The 22,639-nt window shown below is 53.9% G+C and overlaps 1 protein-coding gene across 1 annotated transcript in view; it reads left to right on the top strand.

Moving 5' to 3' along the window:
• Positions 1 to 383: 383 nt before the first annotated feature.
• Positions 384 to 22,639, top strand: part of SGSM1 (small G protein signaling modulator 1) — a 33,961-nt gene continuing 11,705 nt past the window's right edge. The window contains exons 1-15 of the mRNA XM_054392557.1: positions 384 to 453; positions 8,946 to 9,108; positions 10,411 to 10,563; positions 11,715 to 11,782; positions 12,773 to 12,918; positions 13,598 to 13,729; positions 14,727 to 14,851; positions 15,746 to 15,808; positions 16,777 to 16,844; positions 17,238 to 17,401; positions 18,001 to 18,130; positions 19,731 to 19,871; positions 20,869 to 21,007; positions 21,604 to 21,668; positions 22,047 to 22,192. Of these exons, the coding sequence (XP_054248532.1) occupies positions 390 to 453; positions 8,946 to 9,108; positions 10,411 to 10,563; positions 11,715 to 11,782; positions 12,773 to 12,918; positions 13,598 to 13,729; positions 14,727 to 14,851; positions 15,746 to 15,808; positions 16,777 to 16,844; positions 17,238 to 17,401; positions 18,001 to 18,130; positions 19,731 to 19,871; positions 20,869 to 21,007; positions 21,604 to 21,668; positions 22,047 to 22,192 (1,767 nt within the window). The 5' untranslated portion in view covers positions 384 to 389. The remainder of the gene's footprint in view (positions 454 to 8,945; positions 9,109 to 10,410; positions 10,564 to 11,714; positions 11,783 to 12,772; positions 12,919 to 13,597; positions 13,730 to 14,726; positions 14,852 to 15,745; positions 15,809 to 16,776; positions 16,845 to 17,237; positions 17,402 to 18,000; positions 18,131 to 19,730; positions 19,872 to 20,868; positions 21,008 to 21,603; positions 21,669 to 22,046; positions 22,193 to 22,639) is intronic.

Consider the following 22,639-nt stretch of genomic DNA (forward strand, 5'->3'; position numbering starts at 1 on the left):
CTATGATTCTATGAAGATTTAAGCATGAAACATTCAGCTGGACTCTTGCTGATGTCAAGGAGGGTGACAGGTGGACATGGAAGCCACCACAGCTCCCAGCAGGGTATGACAGACTGGCTGTCAGAGGCATGGCACAGGGACAGGAGGCTCTACCTGGTGTTCATACCAGGGCTGTGGGGTGAGGAGGGGAAAGCAGAGGGATTGCAGATCCTGTGGTCTGCTGCTTTGAGCTGCCAGAGCTTAGCTGGTGAGGCTGTGGTGGGCATGGTGGGGAGGGAGCAGCCTGGCTGGGGCTGTCACACACTCCACCACAGCTCTCCTCACTCTGGTCCAGTGCTGAAATTCAACATCTGTCTAACTGAGCCTCTCTTTGACAGGTGAAGCAGATCATGGAGGAGGCAGTGACGAGGAAGTTTGTGCATGAGGACAGCAGCCACATCATCTCCTTCTGTGGTGAGTCCCCTCCCTGGAGGTGGGCAAGGCCAGGCTGGATGAGACCTTGAGCAACCTGGGCTAGTGGGAGGTGTCCCTGCCTGTGGAAGGGGGTTGGAACTAGATGGTCTCCAAGGTCCCTTCCAACCTAAACCGTTCTATGAATCCATGAGTCCCTGGTGACACTGAAGGGCTGGAGCACCCTCTTCACCCTGGGCTTTCCCTGCTCAGCACTCAGGCTTCTGGGGACACTTTCCAGCTCTGGGGTATCATGCTGGGGCTGGAGGGGTGGTTGGTGCCAGAGGCTGAGTTGTTCTGGCAGCGGTCTGAGTCCCTGAGGTCTTTGCTCTGTGCTTAAAATACATGGAGACGTGTCAGAAGAGGGAGGGATGTTGGCAGCATGCACAGGCACTTCAGAGAGACTGGAAAGGATCTTTTATTTTTAATTCCCTTGAGAACAGATTCAACAAAGTCTGTCAAGTCCAAATATTTCTTTGCTGTGATGGGAATTTATGGAAAGGAGGCTTCAGATTTGCCTTCTTCTCAGAGCAGAGTCTGGAGGCCACGAAAGGATTTTAAATGGAATTTGAGGAAGAGCTGCTCTGCTGTTGTGCTGGTTTGGGGTTTGCTTTCTGGCAGCTGTGCTTTCCACTTCCCCTCTTGGTTTGGGGTTTTTTTTCACCTAGGCTGTGACAATTTGGTAACTGTGCAAGTGTTTCAGAGTGGAGCCATCAAAATCTTGGCAAACTGAGCTCTAAAAAATCCTTCCTGAAGAGCTGCTGGATGCTGTCTGTGAGATGTGCTGGGGGCACTGTGGGCAAGGACTGTGGAGGTCCAAGGAAGAGGGGAAGTGTCTGTAACTTGAAGGTAGAGTGGAGCAGGAGAGGGTCAGCCTTGGTCCTGGTGGCACATGGCATGAGTTTGAGGCTCAGTAGGCCACTGCATCCCAGGAGGAGCATCTGGGGCAACCTGCCAGCTCCTGGTTTTTGGCAGCCAAAACTGTGGTGTGGTAATGCATGGTGTGGCTGGAGGGCCAGTACCATCTGTGCAGAGGTGTCCAGGCTCCTCTCAGCAGCTGCTCTGCACTGGAGAAGCTTTCTGGGGGCTGGACCAGCCCGGACTGATGCTAATGGCCTCATGGGTTGGCTCCCCATGGCTCCTCTGACAGATGAGAACAGAATTTTGCCCTTTGATAAGGTCAGTGCTGATGATCAGGGGAGGCTTTGCAATCAGGGGGGTGCAATGAAGTTGTTTCTCTTCTTTTGGCCTCTCTGTGCAGCTTTGGTTGTGCAAAGTGGGGAATAAAAATCTGCCTTGGGCACAGTGGATGCCAAGGTGAAGCAGCTGTTCCAGCAGCTTCAACTGTCCAGTGCCAAGCGCTGCCAGGATCAGTGTTTGCAAAAGTGCCCAAAGAGTCCTGGCTGGTGGGCTGGGAGGTGCCCAAAGAGTCCTGGCTGGTGGGCTGGGAGGTGCCCAAAGAGTCCTGGCTGGTGGGCTGGGAGGTGCCCAAAGAGGCCTGGCTGGTGGGCTGGGAGGTGCCCAAAGAGGCCTGGCTGGTGGGCTGGGAGGTGCCCAAAGAGGCCTGGCTGGTGGGCTGGGAGGTGCCCAAAGAGGCCTGGCTGGTGGGCTGGGAGCTGTTTGGTGACTGTCATACCTGGGCAGAGACCAGATAGTCTGTTGATAGCAGGGTTGAGTGAGGTGGTTGTGGCCCTGGGCATGGAACAGGCCCTTTGTGCAGGATGGGTAAAAAAATATCCCTCAGCCCCTTGGGGATGCAGGTGGGATGGAGCTGCAGCCAGATGGAGAGCTTCAAGGAGGCAAAGGGACAGCAGTAACCAGACACAGGAGCTGTGATTTCTGTGCCCTGTCAGTGTCAAGTGTTTACCCACTCCCCCAGAGCTCAAGGGTGTGCTTTGGCAAGGTGCCTGCTGCCCTCCATCTGCCTCTGTCACCTCACTAGCAGCTGTTTGAGAGATGGATACTGGTTTGGGGAGACACCAGTGACCAGTGTGGAGGAAGAGCAAGTCCTCTGCTGTCTGCTGGCTTGGTAGCACCACAATGGTGGTTTGCCCAGATGCTTTGGCTTTGGGCCTGTTTGTAGCCCTTTCCCTTGGCAATGTTAAGCAGAGCAGCAGTCAGTTTTGTGCCACACACAGAGGTTCTCCCTCCAGTGCTGCTCTCAGGCTGGTGTGGATGCCAGAGCTGTGCACTGGGTAAGTGGTAGAGGTGAAGGTGGCTTGCTGAGGGCTAGCAGCTCCCCACTGAGAGTCTTACCCTGTTGTGCTTCCCCTCTTGCATGTATGAGCTGAAGCTCCATCACTCTTAATTGGTGGAGCTGCCCTCTTTGGGATGCTCCCTCAGTTTTGCAAGACAAAATTCCTACATGGGGCTCTTGATGGAAGTGGTTAGAGTTCCCTCTGCCCACTGGGAGGGCATTGCCCTGGAGCACAACATCTCTCCTTGCTTGGAATGGGTTTTTGGGGAGTGTGGTGTCTGTTCCTGTGTCCTGGCATGGGCAGAGGTTCTGTCTGCGAGGTGGTCCTGCTGTGCTGAGGTGAGCTCCTGAGGAGCTCGTGCTTGCTTCCTGCCCTCTCTTTTTCACTCACAGAAAAGGCCCCAGTGTAGCTCTGCAGGAGGAGGCTGTCCTCCATCCCTGCCCACTCACCAACCAGCTCTGCAGCCCTGGTGCCCGTGCTCTGCCGTGGTTGTGTCTATGGCAACACACAGGCTGCTGGCTCAGCAGGCAGGATGCAGCACCAGGGCTGCAGGGCTTGGTCTGGGCCCAGCTCTGCCCTGTCCTGGAGGAGATGTTGTGGGCTCCCTTGGCCTGAGCCTTCTGGGCAGTCACAGCTTTCCTGCTTCTTGTGGTCCTGGAGATCTGTGGCGAATCTTTGGGGGCATTGCTGGGCAGAGCCTGGCATGCTTGGGTGCTCCTGGAACAGGTCTTGGGCACCTCCTTGTCCTTTCTGCCATGCAGTGGTGAACCTGAGAGACCAGAGGCCCTCCCAGGCCACCAGCTGTCTCTGCAAAGCAGGCAGAAACCACCTGCATTCTGCTGCTTCTCCCCAGCCCTGTTCTCCAGACCCCTCCCCAGCTTTGTTGCTCTTCTCTGGACCTGCTCCAGCACCTCGATGCCCTTCTTGGAGTGAGTGGTCCAAAACTGAACTCAGTATTGGAGGTGTGACCTCGCCAGTGCCCAGTACAGTCTGCTGGTAGCAGACACATCTTGCTGAGCCTGTGGCTCTGGGCAGAGATGTTTTGCTGAGCTCCAGTCAGCTGCACAGCCAGGCTGGGACCATGCAGCTGCTGCGTGGGGAGGGTGAGTGTCACCTCCTCAGTTTATGAATAGCTGAAGGGCTGCCGGAGGCTGGGAAGAAGATGACTGAAGTGATGACAGCTAGCACTTGAAGGAGATGCTCTGAGAAGGCTCGTGCAGCACTGTCACCTCTGAGTAAGACTGGAGCATCCTCAGGAGTAAGCACAACAGGCTTACAGCAGCCTTCCAGGGCCTGAAGGGGGCTGCAGGAGAGCTGGAGAGGGACTGTTTAGAAGGGCCTGTGGTGACAGGACAAGGGGCAATGGTTTGAAACTAGAGCAGGGTAGATTTAGATTGCACATTAGGAAGAAGCTCTTTACTATGAGGGTGGTGAGACACTGGAATGGGTGCCCAGAGAATTTGTGGACACATCGTGGAATCATAGAATTGTTTGGGCTGGAAATGCCCTCTAAGATGATTTTGGTCTAACTGTCAGCCCAACACCACCATGGCCATCAAACCATGTCCCCAAGTGCCATGGCCACAGGTTTCTTGAACACCTGCAGGGATGGGGACTCCACCACCTCCCTGGGCAGCCTGTTCCAATCCCTGACCACTCTTGCAGCGAAGAAATTGTTCTTCATCTCCAACCTAACTCTCCCCTGGCACAATTTCAGGCCATTTCCTCTGCTTCTGTCACCTGAGACAAGGGAGAAGAGACCAAATCCCCACCTCACTCCTTTGAGGGAGTTGTAGAGAGCAATGAGGTCTGCTCTCAGCCTCCTCCTGACTAAACAACCCCAGTTCCCTCAGCTGCTCCTCATAAAACTTGTTCTTTAGACCCTTCACCATCATCCCTGGAGGTGTTCAAAGCCAGGCTGGAGTGAGCCTCAAGCAACCTGGTGTAGCAGAAGGTGTCCCTGCCCATGACAGGGGCTTGGAACCAGATGATCTTTAAGGTCCCTTCCAATCCAAACCATTCTGTGAGAAGAGAAGGAGAAGAGAGCTGTGAGGTCTCCTTCTCTGCTTTGGAGACTGAAGAGGCCACCTTCTTCCTTTGCTGCTGGGCCCTCACGTGACAGCCCTGCAGATGCTTGCTTCAGGCCCCTGTGCTTGGTCCCTTGGTGCCTGAATGGCATCGAAAGAGCAGAGCAGAGCTGAAGGTGTGACTCACTCTCTGCTCTGCTCTGCAGCACGAGGCTTGGCAGCCTGGCATTATTTATAGCCTGCTGCAGCGTGGAGAGGAGGCATCCAGGCAGGAAGGGCTCCTTGCTTCCTTCTGCCTTCTTAATGCTGCTCTTGGAGTGGCTTCTGCTCGTCTCCACCTGCTCCATCCCCTGGCACCAGCTCATTGGATTGGGACCTGCACCTTCCTCGGTGCTGGGGCTCTCCATGAGCTGGCTGAGCTCATCCACAACCTCTTTTCCCTGCCAAGCAGAGCGTGCTGCACGCCTGGCTCTGCAGAGCTGCCCTTTTTTGCCCTGGGGAGAGCTGAGCTGCCTTCCTCACAGAGCCCTCCTCATCCTCTGCGTAGCCAGTGGTCTGCAAACCCCTCCTGATGGAAGCAGTGGGCTGGCAGGGAAAGGCAGCTGCCCTGTGGTGCCCAGGAGGGGAAGGTCTGAAGCAGACAAACGTGAGTTGGCATCTGTCAGGTCCACGCTGGCCTGGGAGGCTGATGGAGAGCCGGTGGCAGGGCTGGGGGCTGTGTGAGATGAGGGCTTTGCTGTCCACATCAATGCTGAGACTGGCTGGATGCTCAAGCCCTGCCAGGCCAGAGCACTTCTGACCCCAGAGACAAGTTCAGTCTTTTGCCAGGCACCAAAACTCCCTCTGGACCTCCCTCTGCACCGTGTGTCTCTGCTGCAGGGATGGGGAGAGGCTTTCTCTTCACAGCGGGGACTGTAAGTTGAGAACCAGGCTCCAAAATTCACAAGGCTGAAGAAGAAACTGTCCCTGTCCTTGGATTTAGTGTGGACAAGGTGCTCTTGGAGTGTGTGCTCAAGTCTCTGAGCCCTTGGGAAAGCACAGGGAGAGTTTTTTTTTCTGTGGACACAGCACATCTGCAGGGGGGTTGGCCTGCAGGAGTAGTACTTTGGAGAGGTTGAGGCTATGGTATTAGTGACAGATACTTGATGCCTTCTGGAACATGCTGGGGGGCTCTTCAGCAGTCTGAGTTTTCTCCCATGTGCTGCTCCTTACCTCACAGGGAGGTGTGGTGGTCCTGACATGAAGTGGGACAGAGCACTGGGTGGTCAGGCTGAAGCTGTCTGGCACTCTAGTGAAGATGTGGAGCCACAGCCAGGCACAGGAGCAGTAAGTCTGGAGCACAGGGCTTGTGAGGAGCAGCTGAGGGAACTGAGGTTGTGCAGCCTGGGAAAGAGGAGGAAGAGGGGAGACCTTCTGGCTCTCTACAACTCCCTGCAAGGAGATTAGAGCCAGGTAAGGGTTGGTTGCTTCTCCCAAAGAGCAAGCAACAGGACAAGAGGAAATGGCTTCAAGTTGCCCCAGGGGAGGTTTAGGTTGGACCTGAGGAACAATTTCTTCCCCTAAAAGGGTTGTCAAGGCCTGGCCCAGGCTGCCCAGGACAGTGGTGAAGTCCCCAGCCCTGAAGGGGTTTCGAAGCCATGGAGATGTGATACTGAGGGTCATGGTTTAGTGGTGACCTGGCAGTGCTGGGTGAACAGTTTTGGACTCTTGGATAACCTTAAAGTTCTCTTCCAACTAGAACAATTCCATGATTCAATATAATCCCCTGGGAGAGGTAGGCAGACCCATCCATGCATGGGACCTATCATGCTTAGAAATGAGATCTCCATCCAATGGTTCTTAATGGCTAGGACTGGGTGAGCAGGACTTGGCTGGTCCAAATGTGGCTTTTCTGCTGGCAGCACAGGACCTCAGATGCTGCCTGCTTGGTGCTGAGCTCAGGCATAGCACTGAGCAGGGCAGAGAGAAGGAGAGCATCTTGCAGCCCTGGGACCTGATGCTGGTGGATCTTCATACAATCTCTTTCTTGGTGTCTCCATAGAGTTCAGCTGTAGGAAAGCATCTGCTGGGTGGCTGAAGGGGGGGTGGGCTTGGTGGGTTCCTGGGGAAGGGGTGGGTGGTGGTGAGGCAGAAAGCTCCTTGTCAGGCCCAGATCCATGGCCTGCAGAGCTGTGTCATTTCCCAGAGCTTGGATCAGCCTGGTTAATGAGCCTGTGTTTGACACCAGGCATCCATCCTGAGCCCTCCCAGGGGACTCCAGCAGACAGCTTGCTGGTGGAGCCCTGCCTGTATGTGTCTTTCTCTGGAGTCATCAGCCCAGAGAGGTGGTGGAGTCTCCAGCTCTGGAGACTTTCAAAGCCTGCCTGGACATCTTCCTGTGAATTTCTGCTTTAGGTAAAGGGCTCCTTCTGCTTTGGCAAAGGGCTTGGACTCGATCTTCAGAGGTCCCTCCTAACCCCTACCATTCTGTGATCTCCCATCCCCAGCAGAGCTGATTCCTTGGGCTCCCTGCTTGCTGCGTGCCTGGGTAGGGAGCCTGGCAGGGGAGGAGAGGACAAGACAGGCAGTTGGTGCTTTCTGGGCACTCCCTGTGGTTTGGTGAGTGCCCAATGCTGCCTTTTGGCAAAGCTCAGTGCAGGAATTGGGGACTTAACTGTTGAGAAGCAGCTGAGCCACCACTAATCTTGGCGGGGGGGGGGGGGTGGGGGGGTGTCTCTGAAGCCAGACTGAGCTGCTGGTGTGGCCTGTGACTTCCCAGGTGAGTCCCTGGTCAGTGAGGCACTTTCTGAAGTTCAAGGCAGGTTTGCACAGCCAGGAGCTGCTTCTAGCAGTGAGAAGCTGGTGGGGAGAGTTCCTGCCAAGGGCTGGGCTGCAGAAAACCTCTGGCTTGGGCTTGGTTTCCTGCAGACCAAGGGCACTGCCACATTGTGTCAGGAAGGCAGAGGTGGCACCTGCAGGGAGGAGCAGGCAGAACAGCTGACCCTCAACTGCCCAACAAGGGATTGCAGCCCATGGATGGCATCTTCAGGGTCAAGCTGGGGGATCACCAGGGTCATGCCTCTTTTCCACTGGCCAGTGTTCCAGGAGGACTCTGTCCCTTCTGCCTTCCATCCCAATCCCTGTGTTTCTGAATCCAGTTCCAGAATCCAGCTCTCATCTGCTGCTGAGTCCAGTCTGGAACTTGCCCAGTACCTTCCCCACCATCAGTGGTGCTAATGGTGACATCAGGGGTTGGATTCTGTACTGGTTTGGATCCCTTTGTCTCTATTTCATGGGATTGCTCTTCGTTCCATCCCAGCTGGTTTAGTTTTCCCTTCTTCCCTTTGGGAAGGGGCAGGGCTTCACAGAGAGCATCTATCACTTGTCCTGTGGCCTGACCCTTGACACCAACCTCAATTTTTTCCTCTTCTGGTCTGCATAGTTGGATTTGTGCTTCTGCAGGCAGCAAAGCCCTGCCCCACTGCCTGCTGCTCTGGGTCAGAAGACACCTGGGTTCCCTCATCTCCTGCCCATTCAGGCAGAAGCAGAACATGCCACTGGGTTTCTGTTGCTGCCACTGTTCTGAGGGCAGCTGCTGGATGCATGCAGAGTGCAGGATTCCTTAGCTTGACCAATCCCTTAGCATAGAGCAAAACAATAACATTCCATGGGTGCCAAGAACAGCATCCTCACGTTGGCACCCTTGGGTTGGAACATGCTGCAGAAGCCACCTCCTTGACATGCTGGCACCTCTGACTGGAGAAAGATTTTAGCTTATAGATGTGGGTGGGTTTTACTGGTTAAGGGATTGATAACAAAGAGCATAAAAAGCAGCCCCTATGAGCAATACTTACTTCTGGGTTGGGGACTTAGGTAGGAATGGCTTTGGTTAGGGCTGGTAGGGACTTCTGCTTCTGTTAGTTCTGGCTAGGGCTTCGGTGTAGGGATGCTGTGAGGGATATGCTTGGGACTACTGTTAGCTGCTTCATGTTAAGGGCTTCCAGGACTACTTCTGTAAGTGGGACTCTGAGACTCTAATGCTAGGGATTCTACAAGGCAGCAATAAAGGATTTTTGGGAGGCCTTCTGAGGTTCTCTGCATTTCTGGAATCGTGTTGCTATACAGCAAGGGGTTCGTGCCTTGGTTCGCCACCCAATGGTAGCCCGTACTGGGAAAGAAAACCAACAGGATTCCTCCTGGGAACCACTTCTGCTGCAGAGCCAGGTGATGGCTGCAGCAGGAGAAGGGCTGCTGTGACATGAGCTGCAGCTGGGGCTTTGCTGTGTTGCAGCTGCTGTGGAAGCCTGCGTCCTACACGGCTTGAAGAGGAGGGCGGCCGGGTTCCTGCGCAGCAACAAGATAGCAGCTCTCTTCATGAAGGTGGGGAAGAGCTTCCCTCAGGCTGAGGAGCTCTGCAAGAAGGTGCAAGACCTGGAGCAGCTCATTGAGAACGTGTAAGGCACCAGCACTGCTGCTATCCATCCCTCAGGGGGCTCCTGTTTGGGCATGGGTGTGGATCGCAGCCTCCAGCTTCAGCCTCTCCGGGAGGAATTGCTCTGCCAGTGCAGCAGAGGCTTGTCCTGAGCTGTTGATATCTTGACCAAATTGGTTGCTTTTCTCAAAGAGTGTGAGTCCAGTACTTGGAGGGGCTTCCAAGAAAGCTGGGGAAGGACTGTTTACAAGGGCTTGAAGTGTTAGGACAAGGGACAATGGCTTTGAGCAGGAAGAGGGGAGATCGAGACTGGAGATCAGGAAGAAATTCTTTCCAGTGAGAGTGGGGAGACACTGGTACAGGTTGCCCAGGGAGGTTGTGGATGCCCCCTCCCTAAGGGTGTTCATGGCCAGGCCTTAAGCAACCTGGTCTAGTGGAAGGTGTCCCTGCCCCATGGCAGGGGGTTGGAACTGTATGATCTTTAAGGTCCCTTCCAACCTAAATCACTCTATGAATTTGAGTCGTGTTGTGGTTTAAACTGGGATGAACAAGTTAGGCACTGGCACAGGCTGCCAAGGGAAGTGGTGGAGTCACCATCCCTGGAGGTGTTCAAAAAATCTGTGGACATGGCACCTTGGAACATGGTTTAATGGCCATGGTAGTCTTAGGTTGAAGGTTGGACTTGATGATCTTAGAAGTCTTTCCAAGTGAAAAAAATCTGTGATTCTATGATTCTAAGTTCTAATTCCTCTGCCCTGTGTCTCCTGCCTCAGGGGCAGCTAATGTCTGCTCCTGAGCTGTCACAGTTTATGGACCAGTGAACTAAGCCAACTGGAACCACATTTGGTCTGCCTCAGTGTGCAGGGCTTGAACCTGTAATAATTCAACTTCTGTGGGAGAGTGGCTTGCTCATCCTTGGACAGGAACCAGGGAGCTGGATGGAGCAGCTCCCTGGGGCAGGGATTTGGATGCTGTCCTGCTGCTTTGCTTGAGAGCTGCTGTCCTCAGGCACCAGGGGAACAGGTGTGGGGTTGGAGGACTCTGCTGAGGCAGAGGCTTGTCCTGGGGTACCCTTACAGTGAAGAACTGATCCAGTGATGCCACTTCTCCAATGCAGATGTGGGCCTCCTGGAGTAAGGGTTGGAAGAGGTGAAGGAGCAGCTTCCAGAGCTTCATCCCCACATGGTTCCCTGGGCGGCCACCACGGTCAGCACCAGCGAGAGCCCAGCCTTGTGCCCCACGAGGTGCCACGAGTGCCCTGGGCTCCTGCAGTGCCCAGGGATGAGCCAGTGATGTGGTTGTCTTTTCCCTTGTGCCTCTCCAGACGGAACCAGGCCCAGGGCATCCCGGAGAACGTGCGGAAGGTGCCGAAGCTGCCCAACCTGTCCCCCCAAGCCATCAAGCACCTCTGGATCCGCACAGCCCTCTTCGAAAAGGTCTTGGACAAAATCGTGCACTACTTGGTGGAAAACAGCAGGTGAGTGCTGCCACAAGGCCAGCCCTCTGCCCATCCCAACTGCCTCCCAGCACCTGCCTCTGCCCCAATGGTGCTGAAGGTGGTGTGGCCAAGTGTGGCTGGATGGGCCAGGGGGTTGCCTGGATGGGCCAGGCCATTTGTATCACTTTCTGCCCATCACAGGGGTTCTGACTGACTCCCTGCTGGCTGGTAGCCACCACACACTCCCTAAAATAAAGTGCTGATAGCTGAGTTGTTGGGGACCATGTTGTCCTTGTCTGGACAGGATGACCTTTGTGGCAGTTTAGGCTGGGTGCCCCCTGCCACTGCTGCATGAGATACACCTCTGGTGTCCTGGGTGCCCACCCAGAGTGGTGGACACAGGAAACGGCGTATTTCTACCCATAAATCCTGCGCCCTATAAGGCCATCTGCAGAGTCATTCTCTTCCTCTTTCTTCCCTCTGCTCCCATGGGAGATGTCCTCTCTTATCGGGTAATGCCGGGGGAGTATCCTCAAGGCCTCTTAGGCCTGTCTAGGCCTAATGCCAGGAGGAGAATGGAGGGGGAGGCAGTCTCAGACCTGGCCAGCCTGAGACTTGCCTAGCAGTAGGAGGGGGGGGGGAAGGAAGAGCCCTGAGGGGTTGGGTAGACCCTCAGGTGGGAGGACTGGGAAGCTTTTGGGAATCCTGTGAGGGGGTTCTGTATGCTTTAGGATGTTCTTTTTCACTATGCTTTGTAGTTTGTAGTTTTCTGTAGCTTCACCAATTGCTTTTCCATTTAAACTTTTTCCATCACTCTCCAATCCGTTTGCGTGTGTCATTCTTTTGTCCCTTTGGGGGCAAGAGATGTTCTGGCTGGCCTCAAACCAGCACACCTTTGAGGATCCCTTCCAACTTGATGCATTCTGTGATTCTAGAAACTGCACACTGAGGTGTCCTGTCCTAGGGAGGTGTCATCTTCCAGTTCTGGGGATGTTTTGTTAAGAGGTGGTGGTGCTTGCAATGTGCTGTAGGAGGGTGTCATGGCTGGCAGGAACAGCCTCTTGGGGCTTCTTGTCCTCTCAGCATGGAGGGGTGATAGAGGAAGAGAAGGGCACTGCAGGGATTTCAAACCACTGTCCCTGTTGGAGTGTGGAATGCTACAACATGCTGCTCTCTGTTATCTCTTCTAGTAAGTACTATGAGAAAGAAGCTCTCCTGATGGATCCTGTGGATGGGCCAATCCTTGCATCTTTATTAGGTAACTCTTCCCTCTTACCCCAGCTTGCTTTCCAAACCCATGTTCCCAGTTCTGTGATCTGAGGTGGGCAATGCAGTTGTTTTCTAGTAAGAACTTCAGAAAACTTAGGTGCCCTGGGCAGGTGGAGCCCCTGTGAAGACCACATGATGTGTAGAACTGAGCAGTGTCTACAGATGAAGAATTGCAAGGCTGAGCTTGGGAGTTTTCTTGTCTTGCAGAGGCTTCAGAAGTAGTGAGGGGCAATAAACCAGGGCTAAGGCTGGGGTCTGGGAGTGTGGGGCTGCAGCACAGGGCTCAGAATGGACATGACCAGTCAGGCAGTGAGGACATGACCCAGCAATGTGCACTTGCAGCCCAGAAGGCCAATGACATCCTGGGCTGCATCAGCAGAAGCGTGGCCAGCAGATCCAGAGAGGTGATTCTGCCCCTCTGCTCTGGTGAGACCTCACCTGTGGTACTGTGTCCAGGTCTGGGAACTTCAACGCAAGAGGGTTGTGGACCTGCTGGAGTGGGTCCAGAGGAGGCCACAAACATGATCATGAATGGGCTGAAGCACCTCTCCTATAAAGACAGGCTGAGAGAATTGGGGCTGTTCAGCCTGTAGAACAGAAGGCTCCAGGGAGACCTCAGGGCTGCATTTCAATATCTGGAAGGCTGGGGAGGGACTGTTTAGAAGGACCTGTGGGGATAGGATGAGTGGCGATGGTTTGAAACTAGAGCAGGAGAGAGAGAGTTTGGACCTTAGGAGGAAGCTGTTCACAGTGAGGGTGGTGAAACACTGCAACAGGCTGCCCAGAGATGTAGTTGAGGTATTCAAGGTCAAACTTAATGTGGCCTGGAGATGTCCCTGCTGAGTGCAGGGGTGTTGGACAAGATGTCCTTTGAGAGTCCCTTCCAACCCGATGCAATCTGTGACTCTGTGAGCTGACCTCTGTCATAGGAACACCTCCACCACCCTCCTCATGGCTGTGACTTTTCTCCTCTGTGCAGTGGGGCCCTGTGCACTGGAGTACACCAAGATGAAGACTGCTGACCACTTCTGGACAGACCCCTCAGCTGATGAGCTGGTTCAGAGGCACCGGATCCACAGCTCCCACTGTCGCCAGGACTCACCCACCAAGCGCCCGGCGCTCTGTGTGAGTGTGGCAGGGACAGGCCCTCCCTCTGCCCCCTCCTGGGGTGCACAGGCAGCCAGGGCTTGAGCTTCTGTCTGTTTGCAGAGGGCTGTGACACCAGCCCTCTGATGGGAGAAGGTAGAACAGTGCAGTTATTTGAAGTCTTCAAGCCCAAACTGCTGGGAAGCGTTGGCTGTGGAGACTGGAGGGGTGCTGGACCAAGGTGGTGCTGCATGGTGGGGGTCTGTGCCCTTTGAGAACATCAGCTATGAATGAAAAGCAAAAAGCAGTTGAAGCAGTGTTTCTCTTCTCTGCTTATTGCACACAAAGCACACTCCTGGGGCTTCTCTGAGTAGGGAGTCGAGCTTGGCCAGAGCCAGGCATCCTCTTAGAGGACACATAGGGAAAGGTTTAGTGTTGTCAAGCACTGAAACAGGCTGCCTGGGGAAAGTGGTTCAATCATCATCCCTGGAGGGGTTTAAAAGATGTGTAGATGGATTATCACCAGCCTTGGTAGTGTTAGACAGTGGTTGGACTCGATCTTAAAGGTGTGTTCCAGCCACAATGATTCTATGGCTCTGTTTCTAGCAGTGATTTTTCTGAAGCGTGCAAGTTGAGGAGGGAAGGAGCTTCAAGAGAAGCTTTCTGAAAGCAGGAGGTGTCTGTGCTCCCCTCATGTTTGTAAGTGGATCTCTTCCAGATCCAGAAGAGGCACTCGAGTGGCAGCATGGATGACAGGCCGTCGCTCTCTGCCAGGGACTACGTGGAGTCCCTGCACCAGAACTCCAGAGCCACCCTCCTCTATGGCAAGAACAATGTCCTGGTGCAGCCAGTAAGTACCTGCTGGACCACAAAGTGCTGCTGGGTACTTCTGCCCCAGCTTGCTCCTCTGGAGAGAAGCACAGGCCACAAAGGTGTTCTGTGGGCTGGAGCACCTCTGCTGTGAGGACAGGCTGAGGGAGCTGGGGTTGGTCGATCTAGAGAGGAGGAGACTCCTGGGGGGACCTCCTGGTACCTGAAGGGATCCTACAGGAAGGCTGGAGAGGGACTTTTCATGAGGTTGTCTAGAGACAGGACAAGGGGAAATGGTTTGAAGGTGAGGGAGAGCAGGGTTAGACTGGAGCTTAGGAAGAAGCTTTTTGGTACAAGGGTGGTGAGACTCTGGAATAGGCTGCCCGGGGATGTTTTGGATGCCTCCTTCCTGGAGGTGTTCAAGGCCAGTTTGGATAAGGCCTTGAGGAACCTGGTCTAGTTGAGAGTCATCCCTGCCCATGACAGGAAGGTTGGAGTAGATGATCTCTAAGGTCTCTTCCAGCTTAAGTCATTCTAGGATTCTGTGATCTTTAATGTGGGCAGACAGTGACAGGACTGTGTTTGTTGAGGTCCTTGTGATGTGGATGCTGTCAGTGGAATGGAAGAGCTCTGCTTCTTTCTGAGTTAGAAACTGGCTGCTCTCCCTGCCTGCTCTTGACCAGAAGCCACAGGATCCCCCTCCTGTCCCTTCCTGCTTTTACTGTAGTGAAATAAACAACGGGCAAACAACTTAGTTTAAGTTAACTTAAACTACTTACTTTGTTTGCCTCGACTGAACAGCAGCTCCCAGCCCTTTCCCAAGCTGGTGAAAGTGTCCTCTTGTCTCTGCTGGGAGGTTTTGCAGGGCCACTGTGGGTTCTCCCAGTGGCTGGGCTCAGGGGCAGCAGCCAGGGCTGTGTCTGGCCCAGGACTGTTCTCCAGGGCATGGCTCAGCCTCAGTGGTGGTACTTCATGCTTCTGGCATCTTCCAGCCTGCTCTCAGCAGCTCCCTTTCTCCCTGTGTTTCTCTTCTCAAGAGAGATGACATGGAGGCCATCCCAGGATATCTGTCCCTTCACCAGACTGCTGACATCATGGCCCTGAAGTGGACTCCCAACCAGCTGATGAATGGCTCCATGGGGGATCTGGACTATGAGAAGAGGTGACTGGCTCCAAGTGCACAGGGCAGAGGGGTGGCAAACATTCCTCAGGTTCAGAGTTGGGATCCGATGTCTAAGTCATTGAGCAAAAAAAGCACAGAAATCATCCTTGAGTCAAGGGAAGGGACAGGGAAGGAGGCTTGAGGTGGTGTGAGGTGGTGTGAGATGCTGTACTATTGCCCATCTCTACTGGGCAAGGCTCTCAGTGAGCTGTGAGGTGCTTGTTCTGGATCTTCTCTGCACACTTCCCACTGTTTTCAGGTTTATGGTGCTTAGTTTAATGTGGGGAACTCATGAACAAGAGCAGAGCTCCTGCAGAGAGAGGGAACTTCAACACTTCCCAGATAATCCCACCTGGGTGACAGAGCCCATGCCATTCTGTAGCTCTGTTCTGCTGCAGCCTGCAGCTGAATCCTACATGCAGGTCCTCAAAATCCTTTGGATCTGTTGGAGTCCATGAAGCTCATTGCTCCAGGGGGGCTGAAGTCTGCTTAGTTTGCTCAGCAGGGTGTATTGCCATGCCCTGAGCTCACCTCATGGGCTGCTGGCATTTCCCTTGATAGCTGCCATCCTTTTAGCTACAGAATCATGCCAGGTCCTGTTTTGCCTGAGGAACAAATCAAACACAAACCCTTCCCACCTGCAAACACTCCAGGAAAGCTGGAGTGGGTAGGACACTGATTCCTTGACCTAGGGTCAAGCTCTTCTTCAGCAAGACTCATTCACACTTTTGTTTGTTCTCAGTTGGAGTTTTTGGGGGGTTTTGTTTACCTTTGTTCTTTTCATCTCCCCTGTCTTCTTGGCCCCTGGGCCATTCTGTTCTGCCTGATACCTTCCCCCTAAACCACTATTTTCCTCTCTACACTATTTTTCTGAGTTCTTGACTTGGGCATCAGCCTAAGCTCTAACATTTCCCAGTGTCAAGATGTGACCAAGGAAGAGAGAAGCCAGCTGACAAGGTAAGTGTGGATCTAGGAGGAGTGACTCTTCTGCACCCTTCCTCTCCTCAACTGACTTGCTGAAGCCATTGTAAGCCCCCTTTATGTGAAGCACTGCTTTGGTGACTTGGCAGATAATGCTGCTCAAAAGCTGGCAGCCTGGTGGGATGTTGTTAAACGCTGCCACCCTCACAGAGCAGTGCTCATGCAGGGCTCTCCTCACAAATCAAACCCTGCCTGAGGCCATGTGTCTGCTGGAGACATCTCCAGCTTCCTCCTGCTGTCTCTGCCCTTTAGCTACAGAATCATGCCAGGTCTCCTTTTGCCTGAGGAACAAAACAAACCCTGTGTGAGGCCATGTGTCTCCTGGAGTCATCTCCAGCTTCCTCCTGGTATCTCTGTCCCTCTGCCCTGCCTGGTGATCAGCAGCTCTCCAGTGTTCTCCAGATTTGCTCAATCCCCTCGAGGTGCCTCTGCTGAGGGAGTGCAGCTCTTAAACAGGAACAACTGGGAGCAAATCTATTTTCAGCTCTAAATAAAACCCACAGATTGTGAGGTTTTATTTCCCTCTCCCTTGGGGACAGGAGCTCAGCAGAGCAGCAGCCCAGGCCCAGCCTGCATCTTCCCTAGGGGCTCCAGGGCTGCTCCTACCAGGTTTGTGGGGTTCTCACAGCACCACAGCAGGGTGGGGAATCCTTTCTGGGGTGCCTAGAGGAGGTCCTCAGCTCTACAGGGTTCCACATCCCTCCCTGAAGTGAGCAGGATCATGGGCACCTTGTTTGTGTCTAGGAACAACGAGAAGCAGCCCGGGGCAGGTGGAACTGGACTTGTCCTGACTGAGCTGTAGTGACAGGGGCAGTTACTGATTCTGGAGGGATGTTGTCACTTACTCAGGCTGGCGTTGTGGCAGGCACACTGCTGCTGGGACCTCATCCTTTCTGTCCCAGCTGTCCCTGGAGCTCACAGCTTGCTCTCTTTCTCTGCTCCAGTGTGTACTGGGACTACGCCATGACTATCCGCCTGGAGGAGATTGTCTACTTGCACTGCCACCAGCAAGGTAAGGCCATAGTGGGGGGCTCCTGGAGCCTCTTCTCACCCTGACACTTGCTTCAGTAGATCTTTGGGGAGTGCCCATGTGGAGATTGAGCCCCAGGATGTCCAGAGCTCGGGGTGGTTGGTCACTGCTGTGTAAGTGCTTCTAGGAAAACCTTCAAACCGGCTCCCGGCTGGGGAGTGCTCCCTGCAGAGCAATGCTCTGTGGTCCTCCAGGGTGTGATCTCCTAGGCAAGGCTTCTCCAGGGCCCCAGAAGAATCCGAATGAAGAAGAAATTCTTTCTTTTCCATCCCAGCAAGACAATTCCCTGAGCCTTCTTGCCTTCTGCATTTTTAACTGGTAGTGTTTCCCCCATTCATGACTCTGTCTTCTCTCTGCTGTCGCTCTTGCCAACAGTAGACAGTGGTGGGACGGTTGTCTTGGTGAGCCAGGATGGCATTCAGAGGCCCCCACTGAGGTTCCCCAGAGGAGGACACTTGCTGCAGTTCCTGTCCTGCCTGGAGAATGGGCTCCTGCCCCATGGGCAGCTGGATCCACCCCTCTGGTCACAACGAGGAAAGGTAAGCACCCCAAAACTGGGCTTCTTCTGAGCCCAGGGCACTGCAGGCTCTTGCTGGTGTTCCCTTGTGGAGTGTCTCAGAGCAGAGCTGATGGGCAACACCCTCTGCCTGGCATTATGGAGGCCTTCCAGTACTTGAAGGGCCCTACAAGAAAGCTGGGGAGGGACTTCTCACAAGAGCTTGTAGTGATAGAATGAGGGGCAGTGGCTTTGAGCTGGAAGAGCAGAGATTTAGACTGGAGATGAGGAAGAAATTCTTTGCAGTGAGGGTGGGGAGACACTGGAACAGGTTGCCCAGGGAGGTTGTGGATGCCCCCTCTCTGGAAGTGTTCAAGTCCAGGTTGGATGAGGCCTTGAATAACCTGGTGTAGTGGAAGGAGTCCCTGCCCATGGCAGGGGGTGTGGAACTAGATGATCCTTAAGGTCCCTTCCATGATTCTATGAAATGTGTTCACCATGGAGTCGGAAGCTTAATCCAAAGGCTCCAGCCCAGGGAAGGTACAAACATCACCTGGTGTGGTGAAGGCCAGGCTCTATTTGGGCAGTACCCACCCTGGGCTGCATGGGGTGGCTTGTGAAGAGCAGGCTTTGTTCACCCAGGGAAAGGTGTTCCCCAAGCTGAGGAAGCGGAGTCCCCAGGGCTCCTCCGAGTCTGCCTCCGACAAGGAAGACGACGAAGCCACGGATTATGTGTTCAGGATCATCTACCCAGGGACACAGTCTGAATTCGGTGAGTTGGGCTGGCACAGGGGGGTTATTATGGGCTGTGTGAGTTGAGGGCACACCCCTGACCTGGGGAATGGCCCCAGGGCAGTGGGCTCTGCGTGTTACAGCTTTACACAGCACCACGTATGGGCTGGAGGGTTAATTTTTTTTGGTTTAACCTCTCACTTGGTACCAAATCCTTCTGCAGCTGCACAATAGGGCCACCACTGCCTTAATGGCTGGGAAAAGCACCTTGCACATGGTTTCAGCAGTGGGGTTCACTCTGGCCATGCTCCTTGGGGGTCAGTTTTCAGCATCACAAACCTCCAGGGCTGATTCTTCTCTCGCTGTGGCCAGGCCAGCTTGGCAAGTGCTGCACTAAGTCCAGCTCTGTTGCTTCTGCAGCACAAAGGAGAGGATACAGTGGGTGCTGCCACACTGGACCCACATATCTTCACTCCCTGGCTCACAGGGTAGTGGTGCTGCTAGGTAGAGGATGCTCTGGATCCACCAAACCAGAAATCTGGTGAGACCCCACCTGGAGTACTGCGCCCAGTTCTGGAGCCCCTATTACAAGAAGGATCTGGAGGTGCTGGAACATGTCCAGAGAAGGGCCATGAGGATGGTCAGAGGGCTGGAGCTCCTCTCCTATGAGGACAGACTGAGAGAGTTGGGGCTGTTCAGTCTGGAGAAGAGAAGGCTCTGAGGAGACCTTCTTGTGGCCTTGCAGTATCTGAAGGGGGCTACAAGAAAGCTGGGGAGGGACTTTTTAGGGTGTCAGGGAGTGATAGGACTAGGGGGAATGGAACAAAAATAGAAATGGGTAGGTTAAGATTGGATATTAAGAAGAAATTCTTCCTCATGAGGGTGGTGAGAGACTGGCACAGGTTGCCCAGGGAGGTGGTAGAAGCCTCATCCCTGGAGGTTTTTGCAGCCAGGCTGGATGTGGCTCTGAGCAACCTGCTGTAGTGTGAGGTGTCCCTGCCCATGGCAGGGGGGTTGGAACTGGCTGATCCTTGAGGTCACTTCCAACCCTGACCATTCTATGACTCTCTCTCTCTTTAATGGTGAATGATCTGAACACTGTGCTTGGCTGAAGGGACCATACCTTTGTCCTCACTCTTCTGTGGGATACCAAGAGCACCACAGCTGACCTTATAAAGGGGAAAAACCAAAAGTGGAATAGAAAAGTCGTGGAGTGCTTGTGAAAAATGGAATTGGATCCAAAGCTTGTTCCTAGATCTTTGAGGCTGGAAGGGTGCAATCATATCTCCTGTGACTCCTCCAGCGTACCAGTTCACATTACACCTCCCTCTCCCTGCCTTTAGCTGACTAACACAACTCAGTGAGTCAGATAAAAAAATCCGATTGAGGCTAAAATAGCAGATGGAGATGTTCCTCTCTGTGGCTTCCTTTTGATCCTCTACCCCTTAAAATTCCATGCTGGGGGCCACGTTTTCTGTGAAACGATTTGCTGCAATCTCCTCAGCTGGCGTCAGCAAAGCCTGTGCAGTTCCTGTGGACCTGCCCAGAGGGGGCTGGAACTGCATCAGCTCTTTCTTCTCTGCAGATCCTTCCTTTCTCTCCTTTCATTTGTGCCCTTGTCCTCTCTCTGTCTCTCTTAGTTGCCATTAATGGTAATTTTCACCCATTCCTTGCCTCTGTGACCTCCGTCGCTGCTACGAGGGGGAAGATGGAGAGAACTCCAGCTGCAAGCAAGACAGTGGTGACCCCTAAATGGTTTCTGAGGGCCACTCAGCATCTGTGTAATGTGTCTGGTTCTACTGCTTGCCCATGTTGTCACTTGACTGTTCCTGCAGAGGTGCCCCCTGTCACTGACCCATCAGCACCTGCTCAGTATGAGGGCAGTAAGAAGCTTTCACCACTCCTCTTGCTGTGAATTATTCAGCATCATAGACAGTCAGTGAGACCAAGATGAGTGAGGAGACCCTTTTCTAGCTGGAAGCTGAAATTTCTACCATGATTTGGTTTCCAAGGTGGAGCAAATAGGATTGTTCCTCAGTAAATCTTATTTGTCTGCATCCCAGAAGTTCCCCCTCATCATGAGGGCCTTTTCCAGGGGCAGAGGCAGGTCCAAGCCAGGCCAGCAGCCCTCCTGCATGGCCCCATCCATGCAGGATCCAAGGCCACTGCAGTAGCACTTTGGAGTTTAAACAGGGATTTAACAAGTGACAACATGAAGAGCTACTTGCTTCTGCTGCCCCTCACAACCTCTCCATCAAAGACATTATCTCCTGCCTTGTGATTTGGATGCTCCTGTCTTTCCCTGAATCTTGGATGGGATTCTGATGTTGGAGAGATGGGGGCTTTTTCCTTCCAGTGATCCACTCTTCCTGCAGCAGTGGTTGATTCCCATCCTGGTTTCCCTCTGCTCTGCCATCCTGGTTGGTTTCCCTCTGCTCTGCCATCCTGGTTGGTTTCCCTCTGCTCTGCCATCCTGGTTGGTTTCTCTCTGGGTTGGGTGTTTTGGTTTCAGCAGTTCAAGATCAGCTTGTTGAAGGCACTGCAGTTAATCAGCAGGTGGTTTTTCTCTCACTCCCTCATCCATGCTCTTTGTTTCCTTTCCTTTCTCCTGAGCTCACCAGTGCTGGTGCTGTAATGATTACCTGGTGTGGGTCCTCCCTAGTTGCTGAAGTCTCCTGGGGAAGAATTGGGGATGCTGCATCAAATCAAACCTCTCCTCTCTGTTGACCTCCTGAGGCAGTGCCAGTAGCTGATGGTCCTCTCTCTGCCCTCTTGCAGTGCCCCAGGACCTGATGGACACACCAGGTGCTGGCCTCCCTCCCATGTGGCAACCCAGCACCCGCAAGTCCTCCTGCTCCTCCTGCTCTCAGAGTGGCTCCTCTGATGGTGGACCATCCAATGGCTGCAGCCATGAGAGGTGTGATGGCTCTGCTGCTTTCTTGGGGAGATAAAACATGGTTAGGGGGGGAAGCCCAGCTGGGTGGCTGAACTAGAGCAGTCATGGTGTGAGTGGTGTCTCCAGCCTCAGCTTGGTTGTCCAAGAACCATTTGCAGGGCCCAAGGTTGGAAAAGCCCTCTAAGATCAGCTTCAACCATCAACCCAACACTACCATGACCACCAAACCATGTCCCAAAGTGCTGTATCTGGATACTTTTTGAACACCTCCAGGGATGGTGACTCTACTACCTTCCCTGGGCAGCCTGTTCCACTCTTGCAGCAAAGAAATTCCTCCTCATGCCCAACCTAAACCTCCCCTGGCACGACTTGAGGCCATTTCCCCTTGTCTTATTGCTGGTTCCTTGAGAGAAGAGACCAACACCCACCTCATTACAACCTGCTGAAGTGAGGCTTGGGCCTTCATCTGGGACTTCTCAGCTGCTCTGTGGCCATGTCCTGGCAGCAAGAGGTCCCATGGTGCACCTCTGAAGGCAAAGCTGGAGCAGTCAGACCAAAGCAGGGGCTGAGGACGTACAGGGAACACTTCTTCTCACATCCCATGTGTTTCTTGGCAGAGCTCCCCTGAAGCTGCTGTGTGACAACATGAAGTACCAGATCCTCTCCCGGGCCTTCTACGGCTGTGAGTACTGGTCCTGTCCATGGTGCCTTGAGATGTGTGATGGGCAAGGGATGAAGTCTTGGACTCTGGGCTAGGAGTGGTGCTGAGGCAGGAGGGCAGTAGCCACGGGGACTGGGACCTGTCTGATGCAGGCAGGGCCATTCTCAGGACTGCAGCAAACATCTGAACTCTGATCCTCAGGCTTCAGCCCAGCGAGCAGCCGTGCTGGTGGTCCAAGAGGACAAGACGCTTGCCTGCCCCTGTAGACTCCCTGCTTTGCTGGCTTAGGCTGGGTGTAGCTTCAGAGGGTCTCCTTCAGGGACCAGATTCATCAGAGCTTTCTCCTGCTCTCCACCCTCCCTGAACTCCCTGGCTGAAGGCTGTCTTCTGCCTGTGCAGGGCTGGCCTACTGCCGTCACCTCTCCACAGTGCGAACCCATCTGTCCGCCCTGGTCAACCACAGCATCGTGTCTCCTGATGTGCCCTGCAGTGCCAGCTCAGGACTGACTGTGGACATATGGCAGAGATACCTGCAGGACACCACGGTAGGGCCAACGCTCTTGGCATGTGCCACTCTAGTGGTGGCCTTGGGATCTCTGGGGCAGGGTCACTGAAACGTGGTAGGGTAAAGCACGTTGGGGAACTTCTCGAGGAGAGAAGTCAGAGAGCCTGCCTGGGGCTTCTAATCCTCAACAGGACGTGCTGGGTCCAGCTCTGGAGTCCTCAGCACAAGAGAGACCTCTTGGAATGGGGCCAGAGGAGGCCACAACGATGGTGGGAAGGCTGGAAGCCCTTTGCTGTGAGACTTGGCTGAGAGAGATGGGGAAGGCTCCAGGGAGATCTCCTGGTGGCCTTTCAGTGCTTAAAGAGGCTGAGCAGAAAGCTGGGGACAGACTTTTGAGCAGGGCCTGTTGTGACAGGGCAAGGGGTGATGGTTTGAAACTAGAAGAGGGAGATTGAGACTGGAGAAAAAGAAGAAATGTTTGACACTG

The sequence above is a fragment of the Indicator indicator genome, chromosome 26 (genome assembly GCF_027791375.1).
Source record: "Indicator indicator isolate 239-I01 chromosome 26, UM_Iind_1.1, whole genome shotgun sequence".
Taxonomy (NCBI): Eukaryota; Metazoa; Chordata; class Aves; order Piciformes; family Indicatoridae; genus Indicator; species Indicator indicator.